Source organism: Hemiscyllium ocellatum, chromosome 12 (genome assembly GCF_020745735.1).
Source record: "Hemiscyllium ocellatum isolate sHemOce1 chromosome 12, sHemOce1.pat.X.cur, whole genome shotgun sequence".
In the NCBI taxonomy this organism is placed as follows: domain Eukaryota; kingdom Metazoa; phylum Chordata; class Chondrichthyes; order Orectolobiformes; family Hemiscylliidae; genus Hemiscyllium; species Hemiscyllium ocellatum.
In genome coordinates, this window is record NC_083412.1 from 64609339 (window position 1) to 64631136 (window position 21798).

General features: G+C 41.6%; 1 protein-coding gene across 2 annotated transcripts in view; it reads right to left on the reverse strand.

Annotated features, from left to right (window-relative positions):
- Nucleotides 1-21798, reverse strand: part of LOC132820801 (POU domain, class 2, transcription factor 1-like) — a 180433-nt gene that overhangs the window by 108508 nt on the left and 50127 nt on the right. For both annotated transcript variants that reach the window (XM_060833113.1, XM_060833112.1), the window contains exon 2: nucleotides 16-81. In XM_060833113.1, coding sequence (XP_060689096.1) covers nucleotides 16-81 — 66 coding nt within the window. The remainder of the gene's footprint in view (nucleotides 1-15; nucleotides 82-21798) is intronic.

A 21798-nucleotide genomic window follows, 5' to 3' on the forward strand; every position in this document is an offset into this window, starting at 1 on the left:
AGAGAAAGGTCCAACCTGTGCTCCCTTCATTGCCATCCAGGGAAGGCTTGATAGACTCTGACGGATTGCTCATTCTCGATTCTGTGCAAAATGGAAAAGAGGCATAAGATAAAGCAGAAAACAACTCCCATTAGTTATACATTATGTTTTTCTTCTTTCACTAGTTATCCAATTCATTCAGGAAGAAGGCATTTAATTAGGATAACAGTGTTTTGGAGTACTGATTAAAAACTAATAACTAAATCATTCTGATAAAATGCTAGTTTCAGTCACGAAAAGACATGACTCTTTTATAAGCTGAACGGAGAGTGTTCTAGAAATCTTGTTATGAAACTGAGAGATTGCAAGTTTGGACTATTTGAATTCTAAATTAAGCATATGGCTTTGTTTGTGTGTAGAGTTAACAATTAGCTTTTTATAAACTACAATACTCATGTATGAGAACGTGACAAGTGTAGATACTAGAGTGTCAGAGTCAAAAAGGGTGGCGTTAGAAAAGCACAGCAGGTCAAGCAGCATCGAGAAGCAGGAGAGTCGATGCTTTAGGTCTAACTCTTTCGTCCTGATGAAGGACTTATGCCCAAAATGTTGATTCTCCGGCTCCTCGGATGTTTCGTGACCTGCTGTGCTGTTCTAGAGCCACCCTTTTCAACTACAATACTCATAATACCAAGCAACAGGATGTTACCCAGAGTTCCTAATGAACTACCCAGAGGACTTAGTGGGGAAACCTTCCAGGCCTTCACTTTCATTTCAGTTTGTGCTGGAAGTTGCTCAAGAGAAAAAAAATCATCAAGTTCCAAACTGCTGAGAGGTCTTTCAATGGCGTAACACGAGCTAAACAATGTACCTAATAAAGTTGAAGTATTCAAATTATTATTAATCACAAATCAGTGTGTGAGGATTCAGTTGACAGAAAAGAAATTATGTTAAATTTTTGTAGTTTTAAAAGACAAAAAGGAACTGAAGCCACATCAGGGATATGGGCGGCACGGTGGTTAACACTGCTGCCTCACAGTGCCAGAGACCTGGATTCGATTCCACAGTTGGGTGACTGTATAGCGTTTGCACATTTTCCATATGTCTGCATGGGTTTCATCCCACAGGTTAGGTGGATTAGCCATGCTAAATTGCCCATAGTGTCCAGGAATGTGCAGGCTAGATGGATTAGCCACAGGAAGTGCAGGATTACAACGATAGGGTCGGGGTTGGTTTGGATGGGATACTCTATGGTGGGTTGGTGTGGACTCGATGGGCTGAATGACCCGTTTCCACACAGTAGGGATTCTATAAACACTGGAACAAGCCAAGTTAGGAGCATAATATTACTTCAGGAAGAGTTACCTACAGTTTCGGATGAGCTGAAGTTTTAATTAGCTCAAACCCAACATGCTAAATAAAAGTCTCTCCCTCCCTCTCCTCCTTGAAAATCTGCAGGACTGAGTCTTGCTATAGGTACAGCACTAAATATTCTTCGAATGTTTGTAATATCATGGTGTACTGATTTTAATGCAAAGCTGTTGTTTATGTTCAATCTACGAAGAGTGTTTGGGTTATTTATACTATATTTAAAAATCTTTGAACCTGCGCTGGAAGTGCTTTTGTTCATTTTTCTGTTGCTAATAATTTTTTGTTTTTGAAACAAAAACTGCAATATTACATGCCTGTGTTTTAGCAAAAGATCACCCCAGCAACTGAAAAAAATAAAATTTATAATTAATCTAGCCAAGTTCGTGTCAGGGATCTAACTTGTCCAGTACGAACATCACCTGAGCATTACCTCATAGCAACTGGGGCCACTAGATCATATTAATGTAGAAGAAGTGTCTCCCCAGCATGGCAAATTCTTTTCAGAAATGATTCTCTCCTATCATTCTGCCCACAGATTGTACATATAGTAGTTGAAACAAACCATGTATATTAGCATTAATTTTTAAATCAACTTTGAACTCGATGGATAATAGACTCATTTTAGCAAAACAAACATATAAAGTCACTTCCTTGCACTTTGCCTTCTTGCATTACATGGTTGACCATAAGACATAGGAGTGGAAGTAAGGCCATTCAGCCCATCGAGTCCACTCCGCCATTCAATCATGGCTGATGGGCATTTCAACTCCACTTACCCGCATTCTCCCCATAGCCCTTAATTCTTCGTGACATCAAGAACCTATCAATCTCTGCCTTGAAGACATTTAGTGTCCGGCCTCCACTGCACTCTGCGGCAATGAATTCCACAGGCCCACCACTCTCTGGTTGAAGAAATGTCTCCGCATTTCTGTTCTGAGTTGACCCCCTCTAAGTTAAAGGCTGTGTCCACGGGTCCTAGTCTCCTCGCCTAAAGGAAAAAACTTCCTAGCGTCCACCCTTCCCAAGCCATGTATTATCTTGTAAGTTTCCATTAAGTCTCCCCTTAATCTTCTAAATTCCAATGAATACAATCCCAGGATCCTCAGCCGTTCCTCGTATGTCAGACCAACCATTACATGGATCATCCGTGTGAATCTCCACTGAACACGTTCCAGTGCCAGTATGTCCTTCCTGAGGTGTGGGGACCAAAACTGGACACAGTACTCCAAATGGGGCCTAACCAGAGCTTTATAAAATCTCAGTAGCACAACGGTGCTTTTATATTCCAACCCTCTTGAGATAAATGACAACATTGCATTCGCTTTCTTAATCACGGACTCAACCTGCATGTTTACCTTTAGAGAATCCTCGACTAGCACTCCCAGATCCCTTTGTACTTTGGCTTTACGAATTTTCTCACCATTTAGAAAGTAGTCTATGCTTTTATTCTTTTTGCCAAAGTGCAAGACCTCGCATTTGCTCACATTGAATTCCATCAGCCATTTCCTGGACCACTCTCCCAAACTGTCTAGATCCTTCTGTAGCCTCCCCACTTCCTCAGTACTACCTGCCAGTCCACCTAACTTCGTATCATCGGCAAACTTCACTAGAATGCCCCCAGTCCCTTCATCCAGATCATTAATATATAATGTGAACAGCTGTGGCCCCAACACTGAACCCTGCGGGACACCGCTTGTCACTGGCTGCCATTCCGAAAAAGAATCCTTTATCCCAACTCTCTGCCTTCTGTCAGACAGCCAATCCTCAATCCATACCAGTAGCTCACCTTGAACACCATGGGCCCTCACGTTGCTCAGCAGCCTCCTGCGTGGCACCTTATCAAAGGCCTTTTGGAAGTCTAGATAGACCACATCCACTGGGTTTCCCTGATCTAACCTACTTGTCACCTCTTCAAAGAATTCCACCAGGTTTGTCAGGCATGACCTCCCCTTACTAAATCCATGTTGACTTGTTCTAATCAGACTCTGCTCTTCCAAGAATTTAGAAACCTCATCCTTAGTGATGGATTCTAGAATTTTACCAACAACCGAGGTTAGGCTAATTGGCCTATAATTTTCCATCTTTTGTCTTGACCATTCATGACACCTTTTATAAAACAAAATATTCAATTGCATCAGCCTTTTTCAACAGATACCAATAGTTACAGCACAAGTAAGCCTTGAACACAACTTCATTCTTTAAAAATGCAAAAGATATTATTTTTAAAAACCTGACTAAACACTAACTCAAGTAAATTAGATTACTTACAGTGTGGAAACAGGCCCTTCAGCCCAACAAGACTACACCAACCCGCCGAAGTGCAACCCACCCATACCCCTACCTTTACTCCTTCACCTAACACTACGGGCAATTTAGCATGGCCAATTCACCTAACCTGCACACTTTTGGACTGTGGGAAGAAACCGGAGCACCCCGAGGAAACCCACGCAGACACGGGGAGAATGTGCAAACTCCGCACAGTCAGTCGCCTGAGTCGAGAATTGAACCCGGGTCTCTGGCGCTGTGAGGCAGCAGTGCTAACCACTGTGCCACTGTGCCGCCCACTGCCACTGTGCCGCCCTCTTATACAAGCATAAACATATACACAAATTCAAAGGGAAAACATTCGACAATGCAGGAATTCCACTTGCCCAAATCAAAGATATACTTTCCAATCTAAGTTCAAGTGAATTTTTCTCTTTGTTGGCTCCTTCACCACTTACCACAGACATGGATAATCACTTGCCTCCTATTGGGATTCAGCCAGCTTGGTCAGTAGCTACGGTTAGTGATGAACATTTAATCCCCCATCCAGAATGCATACTGTGCCTTTTCCATCCATTCAGCAGAAGATTTCTTACCATCGGAAAATTAATACCAACATATCTACTCCTTTATTAGCTAAGAGCCTCGGATGACATTTGTCAGACCCAGGGACTCTTCATCCCACAGACCCATAACTTTGCTCAGTATTGCTTCACTGGTGATTGTAATGTCAATTTCCTCTCTATGTATTTATTTACAGTTATTACAAGAGTGTTTCTGGTATCAATAAAGACAGACAAAAAATATTCATTCATTTCATCCACTATTTTCTTGTTTACTCCCATTCTCAGTCTCTAGAAGATAAATACTCACTTTATTTCCTCTTCTCCTTTTTAGATACTGATAGAAACTCTTGCTCTCCATTTTTACACTTCTTGCTAACATCCTCTCATGTTGTAATTTCTTTGCCCTGATTAACATTTTAATCATATTCTCTCACTTAAAATTCTGAGGCATCATTCATCCATGTGCAATTAAATGTATTTTCCTTAGGTTTGAGGCTTTTTAAAAAGCTTCTTGTAAAGACTATCGTTTATTTTTCTGTTTTTGACAGTGAACAAAAATAGGAATAGGACTGTATTGAAAAGGATAATTAAAGATTGTGGAAAGGCTGCGCTTTTTAAAAGAGAATTATCTGACACCCATTCCAAGTGATTTTGTGACATTTAGTTGCAGACAGGCTTCAGCCAAAGGGTTTGAACGAATGGAGATTTGGCCAGTAATAAGTAACTGATTGGTTTGGGGAATGGTGACACATTGTTGATGTAAACATCTTTCCCCTGCTAACAACAATGTGATTGGCTGCAGGTAGTGGAATGGGTTGTAGGAGTGAATGATTCCTGCAGAAGCCATTGGATCTCTGGAAAGGAAAGAGCTGTCTTTTATCTGTAGGAAAATAAACACCGCAAGCCAGAAGAAAACCAGTTTATTTCCCCATATCAGTTGCTGTAAACTGTAGCTCTTAACCAATAAATGAAAGACTTTATAAGTCATGATTTGGAGATGCCAGCGTTAGACTGGGATGTACAAAGTTAAAAACCACACAACACCAGATTATAGAGGTAAAAACAATGACTGCAGATGCTGGAAACCAGATTCTGGATCAGTGGTGCTGAAACAGCACAGCAGTTCAGGCAGCATCCAAAGTGCAGCGAAATCGACGTTTTGGGCAAAAGCCCTTCATCAGGAATAAAGGCAGTGAGCCTGAAGCGTGGAGGGATAAGCTAGAGGAGGGGGGGGGGGGGGGGGAGAAAGTAGCATAGCGTACAATGGGTGAGTGGGGGAAGGGATGATAGGTCAGGGAGGAGAGGGTGGAATGGATAGGTGGAAAAGAAGCTAGGCAGGTAGGACAAGTCATGGGGACAGTGCTGAGCTGAAAGTTTGGAACTAGGGTAAGGTGGGGGAAGGGGAAATGAGGAAACTGTTGGAGTCCACATTGGTGCCCTGGGGTTGAAGTGTTCCGAGGCGGAAGATGAGGCGTTCTTCCTCCAGGCATCTGGTGGTGAAGGAGCGACGGTGAAAGAGGCCCAGGACTTCCATGTCCTCGGCAGAGTGGGAGGGGGAGTTAAAATGTTGGGCCACGGGATGGTGTGGTTGATTGATGCGGGTGTCCCGGAGATGTTCCCTAAAGCGCTCTGCTAGGAGGTGCCCAGTCTCCCCAATGTAGAGGAGACCGCATCGGGAGCAACGGATACAATAAATGTGCAGGTAAAACTTTGATGGATGTGGAAGGCTCCTTTAGGGCCTTGGATAGAGGTGAGGGAGGAGGTGTGGGCACAGGTTTTGCAGTTCCTGCGGTGGCAGGGGAAAGTGCCACGATGGGAGGGTGGGTTGTAGGGGGGGCGCGGACCTGACCAGGTAGTCACGGAGGGAACGGTCTTTGCTGAAGGCGGAAAAGGGGTGGGGAAGGAAATATATCCCTGGTGGTGGGGTCTTTTTGGGGGTGGTGGAAATGTCAGCGGATGATTTGGTTTATGCGAAGGTTTGTGGGGTGGAAGATGAACACCAGGGACGTTCTGTCCTTGCTACGGTTGGAGGGGTGGGGTCTGAGGCCGGAGGGGTGGGGTCTGAGGCCGGAGGGGTGGGGTCTGAGGCCAGAGGGGTGGGATGTGGACGAGATGCATTGGAGGGCAGCTTTAACCACGTGGGAAGGGAAATTGCGGTCTCTAAAAAAGGAGGCCATCTGGTGTGTTCTATGGTGGAACTGCTCCTCCTGGGAGCAGATCCAGCGGAGACGGAGAAATTGGGAATATGGGATAGCATTTTTGCAAGAGGTAGGGTGGGAAGAGGTGTAATCCAGATAGCTGTGGGAGTTGGTGGGTTTGTAAAAAATGTCAGTGTCAAGTCATTAATGGAGGGATCCAGGAAGGGGAGGGAGGTTCAGAGATGGTCTAGGTAAATTTAAGTAAAAAATGAGGTCTGCAGATGCTGGAGATCACAGCTGCAAATGTGTTGCTGGTCAAAGCACAGCAGGCCAGGCAGCATCTCAGGAATAGAGAATTCGACGTTTCGAGCATAAGCCCTTCATCAGGAATGAGAGAGAGTAGCCAAGCAGGCTAAGATAAAAGGTAGGGAGGAGGGACTTGGGGGAGGGGCGATGGAGGTGGGATAGGTGGAAGGAGGTCAAGGTGAGGGTGATAGGCCGGAGTGGGGTGGGGGCGGAGAGGTCAGGAAGAGGATTGCAGGTTAGGAGGGCGGTGCTGAGTTGAGGGAACCGACTGAGACAAGGTGGGGGGAGGGGAAATGAGGAAACTGGAGAAATCTGAATTCATACCTTGTGGTTGGAGGGTTCCCAGGCGGAAGATGAGGCGCTCCTCCTCCAGCCGTCGTGTTGTTATGTTCTGCCGGTGGAGGAGTCCAAGGACCTGCATGTCCTCGGTGGAGTGGGAGGGAGAGTTAAAGTGTTGAGCCACGGGGTGATTGGGTTGGTTGGTCCGGGCGGCCCAGAGGTGTTCTCTGAAGCGTTCCGCAAGTAAGCGGCCTGTCTCCCCAATAAGGTCAGGGTGGAATGTGTTGGTGAAATTGATGAATTGCTCAACCTTCTCGTGGGAGCACGAGGTGGTGCCAATGCAGTCATCAACATGGGGGGGGGGGGGGGGGGGGGGGGGTGCTGGTGTAATTACGGAAGATCAACTGTTCTAAGTAGCCAACAAAGAGACAGGCATAGCTGGGGCCCATACGTCTGCCCATGGCTACCCCTTTGGTCTGGAGGAAGTGGGAGGATTCAAAGGAGAAATTGTTAAGGGTGAGGACCAGTTCGGCCAAACGAATGAGAGTGTCAGTGGAAGGGTACTGTTGGGGACATCTGGAGAGGAAAAAACGGAGGGCTTGGAGGCCCTGGTCATGGCGGATGGAGGTGTAGAGGGATTAGATATCCATGGTGAAGATGAGGCGTTGGGGGCTGGGGAAACGGACGTCTTGGAGGAGGTGAAGGGTGTGGGTGGTGTCTCGAATGTATGTGGGGAATTCCTGGACTGGGGGGATAGGACAGTGTCGAGGTAGGTAGAGATGAGTTCAGTGGGGCAGGAGCACGCTGAGACAATGGGTCGGCCAGATTGGTCAGGCTTGTGGATCTTGGAAATGAGGTAGAACCGGGCAGTGCGGGGTTCCCGGACTATGAAGTTGGAAGCAGTGGGTGGGAGATCTCCTGAGGTGATGAGGTTCTGTATGGTCTGGGAGATGATGGTTTGGTGATGGGGAGTGGGGTCACGGCCGAGGGGGCAGTAGAAAGAGGTGTCATCGAGTTGACATTGGGCTTCAGCGGTGTAGAGGTCAGTGCGCCAGACTACCACTGCGCCCCCGTTATCCGCTGGCTTGATGGTGAGGTTGGGATTGGAGCAGAGGGATTGGAGGGCTGCGCATTGTGAGGGTGAGGGGTTGGAGTGGGGGAGGGGGGTAGACAGGTTGAGGCGGTTAATGTCCCAGCGGCAGTTGGAAATGAAGAGATCGAGGGCAGGTAATAGGCCAGCGCTGGGTGTCCAGGTGGATGCCGTGTGTTGGAGGTGGGCGAAGGGGTCCTCGGAAGGTGGGCGGGAATACGGATTGTGAAAGTAAGCTCGGAGGCGGAGGCAACGGAAGAATTGTTCAATGTCACGGCGTGTATTAAATTCATTGATGCGTGGACGGAGGGGGATGAAGGTGAGTCCTTTGCTGAGGACTGATCGTTCGTCCTCAGTGAGGGGGAGGTCTGGAGGGATGGTGAAAACTTGGCAGGGCTGGGAGCTGGGATCTAGTGTGGGTGTAGAGCTGGGAGTGGGGTCGGAGCCAGTAACTGGAGTGGGTGTGATACACCAGATTATAGTCCAACAGGTTTAATTGGAAGCCAATTAAACCTATTGGACTATAACCTGGTGTTGTGTGATTTTTGACTTTATAAATATAATCCAGTCACCCTGAGACAGGAGCAGATAGGACTTGAACATGGGTCTCCTAGCTCAGAGGTCGGGGCATAACCACAGCCACAACAGCCCTCATTTTTATAAATATAGATATAGATATAGATATGGATATATATAAAAAGAAGTGCTCTTACAACTGAATGGCTTTTGCCCTCACCATCCAATCAGCTTTTCACGTATAACCCACCACAACTAAATCACATGTATTTCCAATTAATCAATTTATGTGCAAAGCCCAATGAGGGCAATACAATAACACCAAAAGTGAGAGAAAGTGCTAAACCAAAACTGAGTTGAAAGGGGAGATAAGGCACTCCACCCTCTTTTGAGTTTCACTCTCCTAGTTAAGTATTTTTAAATTAACTTACACACCTCTGGAGCGGTGGAATGTCAACCCACTTCCGCCGAAAATCACAGTGCCACAACAGGCACTCTTTTTAAAAATCCAACAATGCCAAGTTCAATGAGCATCACTTGCTTCCCATTAACTCTGAAGCTGTACATTTGAGCCTTAAAGGGCTCTTGTTTCACAGTGGAAGTGTCCTTATTCTTGAGTCAGGAGAACTGGTTCAAGTTCTACCTGCTCCAGAGATGTGTAATAACATCTCCAACTAGTTTGATTTGAAAATTTATTGTGTTTGAGCATGAAGGGGAATTTGCATTTTTAACTCTGTCAATGATCCAGAGCTTGTACCTTTATGGCTTTGTTTTAGATTTAGCATCTAGCTTCTCATACTCTCTACAGAATTTCTTTTCTAGATCTCTCTGGAGCATTGGAAGCTGAGGGGTGACCTTATAAAGATTTATAAAATCATGAGGGGCATGGACAGGATAAAATAGCCAAAGTCTTTTCCCTGAGTGGGGGAGGTCAGAACTAGAGGATATAGGTTTAGGGAGAGAGGGAAAAAATACAAAACGGGCCAAAGGAGCAAATTTTCACGCAGAGGGTGATACGTGTATGGAATGAGCTGCCAGAGAAAGTGGAGGAGGCTGGTACAATTGGAACATTTAAAAGGCATCTGGATGGGTATATGAATAGAAGGTTTAGAAGGATATGGGCCAAGTGCTGGCAAATGGCACTAAATTAGGCTGGGATATCTGGTCGACATGGACGAGTTGGACTGAAGGGTCTGTTTCCATGCTCTATATCTCTATGACTCTATTTACCTATGCTATTGGCACCAACATGGACTTCGACCAGTGGACCATTTCCCCCTTCCACTACAAGTTTTTGTGTGATAGTGTTACGAAATATTGTGTTATAGGCTATCTTTATTAACTCAATCACCAGCTCGCTATATTCATTAAAACCCGATACCCAGTCATTCATAACCCTTTACTAACCAGTTATTTACTATAATACAGTTTCATCGATTCATTCATAAAACCGCCGTTCTATGGTATCCAAAATTTAAAAACAGCCCTTTCAAACCCATTACTACATTTCCACACCTTATCAGCATACAGAACAATATCAACCCCATCAAGTCTCCACCAAACATAGTATTATTCAGCCCTCACCATCCATCTCCAGGACCTGAACTGATTAAGTACCTGTTAATTATCTTTTAACTCGGCCGTTATCCTTTTAAGAAACTAACTGACAAAATAGCACTTGCATGAAGTTGCATGAATGAATGAGATTCATACCAGCAAATAGTAAATAAGTCTCACCACACAGCTGCAGTAGTCACTTTAATACCCTCTATTCTTTTATTACAACTTCTAACTTAATTAGAGCCTATAGGCCTAGTGCTTTACTAACATTTACTAATTTAAAAAACAAAAAAGGCTAACACTTCCCAGTTACGCAAGCAGACTGGACAGAAGTAGTAGCCAGCTCCTGTCTCCCAGGAGCCCTTCAAATCTATGTGTACTATAGATAAAAAATGTAACCTTACACATAATGAGATTTTAATATATGTAAGAACTGTGTATAAATGGGCTCTTGTAAGAACTGTATTTCGGGATTCTACAGCCGCCTTGAATTTGTGCTGAATAAAGAGGCTATTTTGCCACTCATTAATTTCGGTTGTTATTTGAATACAATCTCTCATTTTTCTCCAGCCTGAAGCAGATATCACAAACCCTTGCATAGCACAAATACAAATCATGTAGATTCTCACTTTTTGCTGCACAGAACAGCGTCAGTTCCCCTCACAATACTGTTGCTGACTACCACTAGATTCCTCTTTGCTCCTTCTGCTTGAATGGCTTCCAGGATCATGATGCTGCAGACAGTTAGAGAAGCCCTCACTCTCATTCAAATAAGCTGAATAAACTTAAGATCTTTTGTATAATTGCAAAGGCTCAAGATTCTGGCCTCTGGATCTCCTTACCTACCTCACTCTGAGTCATACTTTACTGTCACTGACAAGTGACAACATCAGAAGATCCTATCCTCAGTGGTGTGACTGCCTTCTCGTCCACTGACTGAGTCAAACTTACTGTAGTTGCAGACACTTGAACTGCAGTTTGAAACTCTTCCTATCATTTGACATACAGGTAAGGCAAATAAAAATAAAACATTGCAGATGATAGAAAACTGAAACAAACAAAGATGCTGAAGAAACTCAGCAAGTCTGGAAGCATCTGTGATGAGAGAAACAAAGAGTTAACATTTCATATCCAGTAGGACACTGAAGCAGCATCATTTGAATCTACCACTGTCTCCACAACTGCACAAACACAATGGGCTTTCTCGCCATTTTTGAATTGCCTGCATATCTGGCAATGATACACTCAGCCTCTACATAAAGTTATTAATATCAACCGTAAATAATTTAGACCCCACAGTGCAACTTTTCTTATAGTTTGCCAACAGGAAACATAGCCATCATAATCAGTCTGTTTTGCATTAGTTAGCCAGTCTTCTATCTGTGCGGATATATTATCTTCCAACATCATGATCTTTTATTTTCTGTTACAACCTTTTAAGTGGCACATCCTCAGATACCTTTTGGAAGCACAAATACACTATGCCTGCTTATTCCTATATAGGAAGTGTTACTGATCAGGCCAGACCCACTCAAAATATTTTAAGAAGGTAGCCTAGACTCTAACTTTTTATTTTGAAATGTAGGTGTGAGTGGGTGCACCAGGTGTGATGCAACTGGTCAAATCACTCGGCTTTAAGCATAACAGAATTTATTTCAACATTATAGATGAAACACAAACAAAAGAAAGTGGAATTTACAATAACCTAACTTTGGAAAACTTAACCAACCCAACACATCAACATGCTCCAATTAACTGCTCCAATATAGTAACATCCCATAAACGCACCCCTTGGCAAAAAGGTAAATTCAAACACAAGTTCTTACATGCAGGAATCTCATCTAGGAGTGAACAACTACGAGAGATTTATTAGAAAGTCAGTTAGGAATCATTCACTGAAGTTTGCAACACTTTTGGTAGTCAACTCTTCTATAACACGATGGCTGTATTCTCGTGCAATTCCATATTATAGAAAAATCACGCTTCAAGTGTTGGCGCTGTAATTAGGTTATAGTCAGCATACATTTTAAAAGTTCACGCTTCAGAAACAGCATACTCAATTCACTAATCTTGTTACATAGAACATAGAACCCTCAATACTGTGCTGATCTTTTATCCTACTCTAAGTCTAAACTAACCTGCATACCTTACATTTTACTATCAACCATGTGCCTATTCAAGAGTTGCTTAAACATCCCTCGTGTATCTGACTCAACTACCACTGCTAGCAGAGCGTTCCATGCACCCACCGCTCTGTGTAAAGAACCTAACTCTGACATCTCCTCTAAACCTTCCTCTATCACATTAAAATTATGCTCCCTCCTGTTAGCCATTTCCACCCTGGGAAAAACGTCTCTGGCTATCCACGCTATCTATGCCATCATCATGGACACTTATGTCAAGTCATCTCTCATCCTTCGCTCAAATGAGAAAAGCCTTTAACCTTTCTTCGTAAGACGTGCCCTCCAGTCTAGGCAGCATCCTGTAAGTCTCCTCTGCAACTTCTCTAAAGTTTCCACATCCTCCTATAATGAGGCAACCAGAATTTAATACATTACTCCAAGTGTGGTCTAACCAGGGCTTTATAGCAGTGCAGCATAACCTCGCATCTCTTAAACTCAATCCCCCGGTAATGAAAGCCAACTCATCACACACCTTCTTACCAACCCCATCATCCTGGGTGGCAACTTTGAGGGATCTATGGACATGGACCCCATGATCTTTCTGTTCTTCCACACTTCCAAGAATCCTGCCTTTAACCCAATAATCTGCATTCAAATTCAATCTTCCAGAATGAATCACTTCACACTTTTCCAGTTTGAACTCCATCTGCCGTTTCTCGACCCAGTTCTGCATCCTGTCAATGTTCCATGGCAACCTACAACAATCTTCCACACTATCCATAACTCCACCAACCTCTGTGTCATTGACAAACTTGCCAACCCGCCTTTCCACTTCCTCATCCAAGTCATTTATAAAAATCACAAAAAAGCAGAGGTCACAGAACAGATCCCTGCAGAACACCACTGGTCACAGAGCTCTAGGCTGAATACTTTCCATCTACTACCACCTTCTGTCTTCTATGGGCCAGCCAATTCTGTAACAGCCAGGATTCCCTGTATCGCATGCTTCTTTACTTTCTGAATGAGCCTCCAAGGGGAACCTCATCAAACGCCTTGCGAAAATCCATATCCACCACATCCACTGCTCCACCTCAAAGAATTCAATAAGGCTTGTGAAGCATGACCTACCCCTCACAAAGTCATGCTGACTATTTCTAATCAAGCTATGCTTTTCCAAATAATAATAAATCCCATCTCTCAGAAACCTCTCCAATAATTTGCCCACCACTGATGTATCACTGACTGATCTGTAATTCCCAGGGTTATCCTTACTCCCTTTCTTGAACAAGGGAATAACACTTGCCACCCTCAATTATCTGGCACTACACCAATTGACAGTGAGGACGCAAATATCATCATCAAAGGCGTAGCAATCTTTTCCCTCACTTCCCATAGTAACACTGGGCATATTCCATCTGGTCCCGGGGATTATCTGTTCTCATGCTTTTCAAAATTTCCAGCACATCCTCCTTCTTAACAACAACATGTTCGAGCATATCAGCCTTGCTTCAAAAATAAAACCCACAACTAACTAGCCTTTTTGAAGTGACAGCATCATCACAAAAGAGCTTCAATAAATTAGTCAAACACATCTACCAACTGCTAAAACCATGCTGATCCTACTTAATTTTCTTTATGAATTATAAGTGCACTGCTACTCGTTGCTTAATAATAATTAATTCCAGTGTTTTCCCAATGACCGATGTTAATCTAACTGACCTATAGTTTCTCACTTCCTGTCTCTTATTTTTCTTGAATTATGTTTGAGGTTTTTCTAATCTGCTGGGATCTTTCCAGAATCTAGGAAATTCTGGTAAATTTTAAAAATGCACCCATTTATTGTAAGACACCAGGTTCAAGGGACCTGTCAGCCTTTAGTTTCATTAGTTTTCTTAGCACTTGTGACTGCTTTAAGTTTGACCCTTCTTTTTAAACGTGAATTTTCTATTGTTCCATGGTGAAGGTAGATAAAAGTCTCTAACATTTTCTGGTTTCTCGTTATTAATTCCCCAATCTCTCAGGGATCAACAATTACTTCAGCTCCCTTTCCTATGCAGGAGCTTTTCCTGTCCGATTTCAAACCTCCATGATCAGATACCTTTTGGAAGCACAAATACATTATGCCTGCTTATTCCTATATAGGAATTCTAAGAGTTAAGAACAACGTTAATGGAAAGAATGCAGTTTGAATGGCAGGTAAATTTTAATCTGTTCATGGAAAGTGGGCATCACTGGCCAAGTCCAAATATATTGCTGATCCTTAACAACTCACAAGGTGGCAACAGTGAGCTGCATTTTTGAGCAGCTAAGGGATCTTCTTTATAATACACACACACACACACCAACAAATAAAGAGGGAGAAAGTTCATTCTGAAAATTCATTTTCAATGAAGATAAAAACAACAGCAAGAGTGACTCGGGTGAAAAGAGATTCCTAAAGCAAGCATGGGATCCTTAGAGGATATAAAATAGGGAGTAGATAGTGGGCAACAAAACAACTAGCAGGTAACTTAAACCAATATTTTGCAATGGTCTTCACGATGAAGGGCAGGATAAATACCTCAAAGATAGCAGATAAGCAAGGTGCTAAGGGGAGAAAAGCTAAACACATGCAAGGCCCCTTTTGATAAAGTATTTGATAAAATAATGGGACTGAAGGCAGGCAAATAGCTAGGAACTGGTGGCCTGAATCCAAGAGTTTTAACAAAAATGCTGCAGGAATAGTGGAGGTACTGGTCACAATATTCCAGAAGTCACTGGATTCCAAGAGGTTCCTGCCTATGTCTTGCACCTCCACACACTAATTATCACTGCCCTTAATGGGCCTGATTTGGAGATGCTGAATCATCTAACCAGGACTAACCTGATGTTGTGTGATTTTTAACTTAATGGGCCTGACTCTTTCATAAGTTATCCTTTCCTCCTGAATGCATTTGTAAAATGACTTCGGATTTGCTGTTATTTTACCTGCCGTTTATCTTTCATTCTCCCTTTTTGCTGTGTTCCTTTAAGGCTTCAGTTATTTTGCGCCCTTGGTATTTGCCTTTTTCTCTTTATTCAAACATGTATACCCATTGATGTTTGGGGTGAACGAGATTTGGTGCTCCCACCCTTTGTCTTTATTGGAACAGGTTTGCTCTGTACTCTCCCTATGTCCTTCTTGAATCCATCCCACTGCTTTGACACAGATTTCTGTTGTCCAACACATGCATATACACCATCCAGGAAAGGCACTTGTGTAGAATGTCCTGGGCTTGTCTCATGCCAGTTGTCCATTTTAGTCAAGGTAAAACAGGAATAGTTAAGCTGCATTTAAATAGTGGTTCACGTGAACTCATAATATCTCAACGGCGAGTGAATTACTTTTGACATGTATTTATTTTTGTAGGTTAAGATAAAGACTTAGAATTCAAAAAGATACAGGAACCCACAGTTTAATTGATATTTTTTTAAAAATCAGAGGAATCCTAGGAAATATTTTTATAAACGAATAAAGTATACTGTAAGCTACTTCACTGGAATAGTACAGCACAAACTATTTTCTCCAATCACAAAAGAACACAAAACTTCCTGCCAAACAACCTTGTCAAAATCCTCATGCAAAAAACCCTTCTGTGCATTGCATAGAAATTTGTATGCCTGCTATTAACCTTCACTGAAATACAAATCAAAACTGGGATCCTGTTAGTATTTCCATCCAATGGTAACCATTCCAGAAAATGTACATAGTAATAAGGGAGAAGATGATTTCTGATCTCTACAATTCATTTTACAAAATTACTGAAATCACTTGAAATGCAAAATCTTTCAAAGACCTTACTTGAAAATAAAAGTCACTTTTTTTTTGATAACATCTTGTTAAACATCATTTTGGTAATATACATCATACAATTCTTTTTAAAAAGCCATTCAGACCTATAAGTTTTTAGATATTACCACTTGGGATCCAAAACAGTCAATATAAACTATACACCGATATTAAAGCAGAATTTTCCTGTAATAATGCAAATGTACTGTATTATATCATAAGAGGAGCAGCATCTTTTTGAAAATGTTTGGGCATTATAAGTAGACAGTGATAGCACTGGGTATAAGAACACTTTCTGTGCATCATCAAAAATTCAATTACAACCACACAGAACTCGAAGATTTTTTAAAAAATGTTTCATATTCAAAGTTGCCAAAGTACATCAGTCTTTTGTTCCAGGGACAAAAAAAAACCAAAACCAACCAATCTGAATAGATTTTCACAATTTTCTTCAAAAAGGAAGATAGATTATTTAATATGTTTAATTACAAATACAATAAACATGCACATGACATTAGCTTCCTCTCTAATATTTACAAAAATGAACTATCGCAAAATTCAGTGTTGACCAAATATTAATGAGATTTGAATCCCCAGTATGCACATATTCATCCAATTTCCATATTTTATTTGACTAAATAAGTTACGTACCACCTACAGTAAATTCTCTGCCCACCAACATGGCAATTTCAGTTGATCCACTGTATGGAGCGGTGAAACAGGTGGGGGGTGAAAACAAACTCTTTCCAATCTTTGCCAAGATTTAAGCCATCTCAACAATTGTGAAAAAAATTAAAAAGCTTAAGCTGTTGCAGAGTGCCTTCCTGGCTTGACTGGTTTCTCACTGTCAAGGCAACTGAACCGTTAAAGTTCCCCCTTTTTTGTCATGAAATGGAAACAAAGATTGCAGCTGGCAGTTTCCATAATGAAATTTAATCAGCGTACGCCTGATTAGTGCCTTATGCAAATCTATATCCTATTAACAAGCCAGCCATGCCTTTGATGTCTGAACAAATCTCATTTTAGAGCACATTTAAGTTTACTGTATAATTAGGACATCTACATAAATATTTATCAGTACATTTCCATATTAATTGCTTAGTGCCCAAAAACTCAGTTCTCTGTGACAGTTGATTTAAATTTAAATAGCACGCATGAGCCAACAGCCACCCTATTGAAACGTTAGTTATCTCCAATTAGCGTACTACAAAAAAGACTCATGACTTCTACAGTAGCATAACTTTTTAAACAAACCTAGAATATTCATGTTAACACCCTCATATATACCATGAGGTAAAGAATAGAAAATCTCCTTAAAGTTTTTAAAAAATTTTTCATGGGAAGTGTGTGTCACGAGCAAGGCAAGAATTTGTCAATTTTGATCTCAGTTTTTCCTTGAAAAAGATATTTTAAATGTGAGTTGACAATACTTATGCTATCCCTCATTTAAAAAAAACTAGATGTAGATAAATGTGAAGAATCCAACGGACATTTATTACAGCTCACTAATATACAAAAATATTATCTTCACAGTGGCTAGCATTGCTGCCTCACAGATTTCAATGCCAGCCTTGGATGACTGTGTGGTGTTTGCACATTTTCTCTGTGTCTGCATAGGTTTTTATCAATGTTCTGGCTTTCTCCCACAGTCCAAAAATATGCAGGTTAGCTGGATTGGCTATGCTAAATTGTCCGATCATGTCTAGGGATGTGCAAGCTAGATGGTTCAGCCATGGTAAATCTGGGATTACAGGAATGGCTTTTGGGTGGGGGGAATTCTCTTCTGAAAGTCGGTGCAGACTCAGTGGGACGAATACCCACTTTCTGTACTGGAGGAATTCCAAGATTCTTCTACGTTTCATGGGCATGTGAACAAGTCATGCTTCAAGTGACCTCAGTTAACATGAAGTATATGATCGTTACACACATGCTGCGATTCACTGATGATACTATGAACACGTCTCATGGAAGTATACAGACATAGTATATATTTTAAAGGTATGTTGTTATATCTACCATTGAACTGTATGTCTTGCTAGGCCATTTCAGAAGGTAGTTAAGAATCAAACATACTGCTGTCGACCTGGAGTCACATTCAAGCCAGATCAGGTAAAGACAACTGATGTCCTTCTCTAAAGAAACTCAGTCAAGCAGATGGGATTTTGCAACAATGATTTCATGGTCACCATCAGATTATCTTTCAATTCCACATAAATGATTTAATGTTAAATTCCACCCAATGTCTTTTGTGAAAATACCCTAGCCAATATGTTTAAAGTTTGTAAGCTACTGATGCTAAGAGATACTGTCTACATTAGAGTTCTTCCATAGAAAATACATGAACACAAAGCCAAATATTGTTGTACATAGAACTGGCAACTTAACAGAGGAACATACAAACCTAAATTCCTCCTAACTCTAAGCCTGAAGGCCTGGGTTCGAGTTCCACCTGTCCTAAATATGTGCATGTCTGAATGGGGTGATTAAAATAGCTGCAAGCCTTATTTAGTCTTGATTTGATAATTTCCCTCATGTTTCTGAGCCAGAAGGTCCTAGTTTGAATCCTGCCTGGCCCCAGAACATGTGACATAACATATCTAAATGGGTTGATTAAAGTAACTGTAACCTCATCTGCTGTAGTGGCAGTGTCCCTATGTCTGAGGTAGAAACTCTGGGATTTAACACCTCCCCATCCTGGAGTTGTGTCATTACATGTTGGAGCAGGTTTTGTTTTAAATAACTGCAAATCCTATTTGAATCATCATAAACCTATATCAATAGATAGTAATCACCATTCACAGTGGCTGACAGATTCAGATATACAGAACAATTATTTTTTCAACCTTCTTTGAACTATTAGTAAAACAAATTCTTAGAAACAGGTCACCATAATTATTTAAGGATCAAAATACTTTGAGATGCTGGGACAAACTGAATCTCACATCATTCCCTCCAGTATGTGCATATACCTGTTCATCTGCATGTGGTTTTCAGGGAAGATTATCTTGCAGCAAGCTTCCTGGAGGTAGAGGGTTGGGGGAGTGGGGTCCAGGGAGTCAGAAACAATGATGGGGCTAAATCTTAGAAGCCAGCATCCTGCCTCTATCCATGCCCTTGATATGCGCCTATGATTGAGGATACTCCTTGACCCCAGGTGACAAGCAGTCGAAGCTCATTTTACCTCCAGGTGGTTTTCATTAAGACATACCTGCAGACAGATGCCCTTACAGGATCCTTAATTTGACTCTTAAATGTTAATTAACAGCAGGGCGAAAAGGTTGGACATAGGTTCTTGTGAAAGTGAGGATTGCAGATGCTTGAGAGTCAGAGTTGAAAAGTGTGGTGTTGGAAAAGCACAGTAGGTCAGGCAGCATCCGAGGAGCAGGAGAGTCACGCTTCTTTCTGATCAAGGGCTTATGCCCGAAATGACGACTCTCCTGCTCCTCGGATGCTGCCTGACCCTGCTATGCTTTTCCAGCACTATACTTTTCGACTCATAAGTTCTTGTGACACAGAAAATATCCAAAAGGCTGGTCATGGGCCTTCCTGCCCATACCAGAAGAAGTCAGATCCCAGTGGAATCTGGTACATCTCAACTCCATCCAATTTGATGTCCCTTCCCATCTCCTAGCTACCCCCTTTTGGAACTAAATGCCCTTCCTTTGTGCCAAATCCACAATTAATAACAAATTAAACCACTGCTAAATAAATATTAAAATTTAACCCAAAAAATCTCGCTGAAAGTTGGTTGCACAGATGCTCGAAGGATAAACACTTCTACACAGCATGGAGTGAAAAAGACAACATTTGACATCTCTGATACCTTTTGGTACTGAAAACATATTCCATTTCAGAAATAAAAGCATTACTTTGTACCATAATACTTGAATAACTGTGATTATTGTACTTATTCAAAATAGACAAGCAAAACAGATTTACAGCAGTTATTTTCCTCCCCAAACATGTTTTTGTTCTTTAAACAAAACAGGTGGAACCCCATTTAGCAAACCATACAAAGCCACCAAGTTACCATAATTATATTGCCAGATGTCTTTGCTAAGGAGGTCATTTTCATATTTGATTTGTTACAGAGCATGACCGCAAAGCAAGCAACACCAATTATGGCATTCATTAACGGAAGAAACTATTCAAAAAAATCCCCTTTCACCCCAAAAAGTATCAGAACTATGTGGATATTGATTTTGTGACTCTGATCTTCAGTCTCCAATTAGCTTGAAAAGCAATCAGTAATTATGGCTGGTTAACATTCATCGCAATAAAATTAAACATTGTTTTGTCTTAACTAACCATACAACTATTCATTCTTGCAAGTAAAAACTTCTAGCTTTAACCGCCTTATATCTGTTGATTTATACATCAGCAGCTACAGATTGAGAGCATTTTGCAGCAAAATCAAACACTATTTTGTCATATAAAGTGAATATTAAGGTCATTTAAAGTGCCTAACATAATTTCACACTAAGTTCAAATGGAATAAAAAAAAATGTGGTGGCACATTACAGGAGTTCACAGTTACTATGGTAACATGTACTTTTACATGCATGTTGTAGTTTGGAGCTGTGGTAGAGGATCCAATTTCATTGGTAACAAGAAACCTCTCCCACCCTTGGTATGTATTAGAAAGATTTAAACAGTTATTAAGCAAATTGTTTGGTTGTGCAAAAAAAAAAATGCACTTGCTTGATTATCAAGTCCTAAGTAGAATTTGAATCCAGAGATTCTGGCTCACAGGCAGGTATTGTAACAGTGATTCTGAGGAGGTAAATTTTGGAGACTGTTTAAGGCTCAATTATAAGAGTGAATTTGACCACGTATCTGCTATTCTTGATGCTATGTTGCCACATTAAAGGGTGGGCTGACAGGAGCACTGCATGCATTAGTGAGGTGGTAACTTTGACAACAAGTTCACTTGCACAGGCACATGGAGTTGAAGTTACCTTTGATGGTGAACTATTTTATGATTCTATGAATAAATAGCTTTGGGGTGTAGGTTTACTCGCTGAGCTGTAGGTTTGATATCCAGACGTTTCATTACCTGGCTAGGTATCATCATCAGTGGCGACCTCCAAGTGAAGCGAAGCTGTTGTCTCCTGCTTTCTATTTGTGTGTGTGTCCTGGATGGGGTACCTGGGGTTTGTGATGTCATTTCCTGTTCATTTTATGAGGGGTTGATAGATGGCATCTAGATCTATGTGTTTGTTTATGGCGTTGTGGTTGGAGTGCCAGGCCTGTAGGAATTCTCTGGCATATCTTTGCTTAGCCCAAATAAGTTTACACTACAAGATGCATGATTTCAGCAGAGAGGGTGTAGTAAGTAGAAAGAGTTCAGACTTTTTGGCCAAAACCCAGATCAAATTACATCATGTTATATGAAAAAGGCTATTTTAGACAAAAGATAGGGGTTAATTTGTACCATTACTCAAGGTTGTGCAGTACAAGCAAAGAACGACCTCATACACTCTTTACCTTAGTCATATTACACATTCATTGAAATTGAAAATAGGAGATCTTTATGAGGAACTGAAGGGGAAATGCTGGGTAGTCACAATATCACTGCACTAGTAAACTACACGCCCAGGCTAATTCCCTGACAGTTCAAATCCTACCAAGACAGTTAATGAAATTTATGTTAAATAAATCTGGAATTAAAAATTAGTCTAATAGTAACTATAAAATCCATCTGGTTCACTAATGCCCTTTAGTGAAGGAAATCCCACTTTGCATTGTTATGTGACTTCAGATCCACAGCAATGAAGTATAATCTTAAATGACCTCT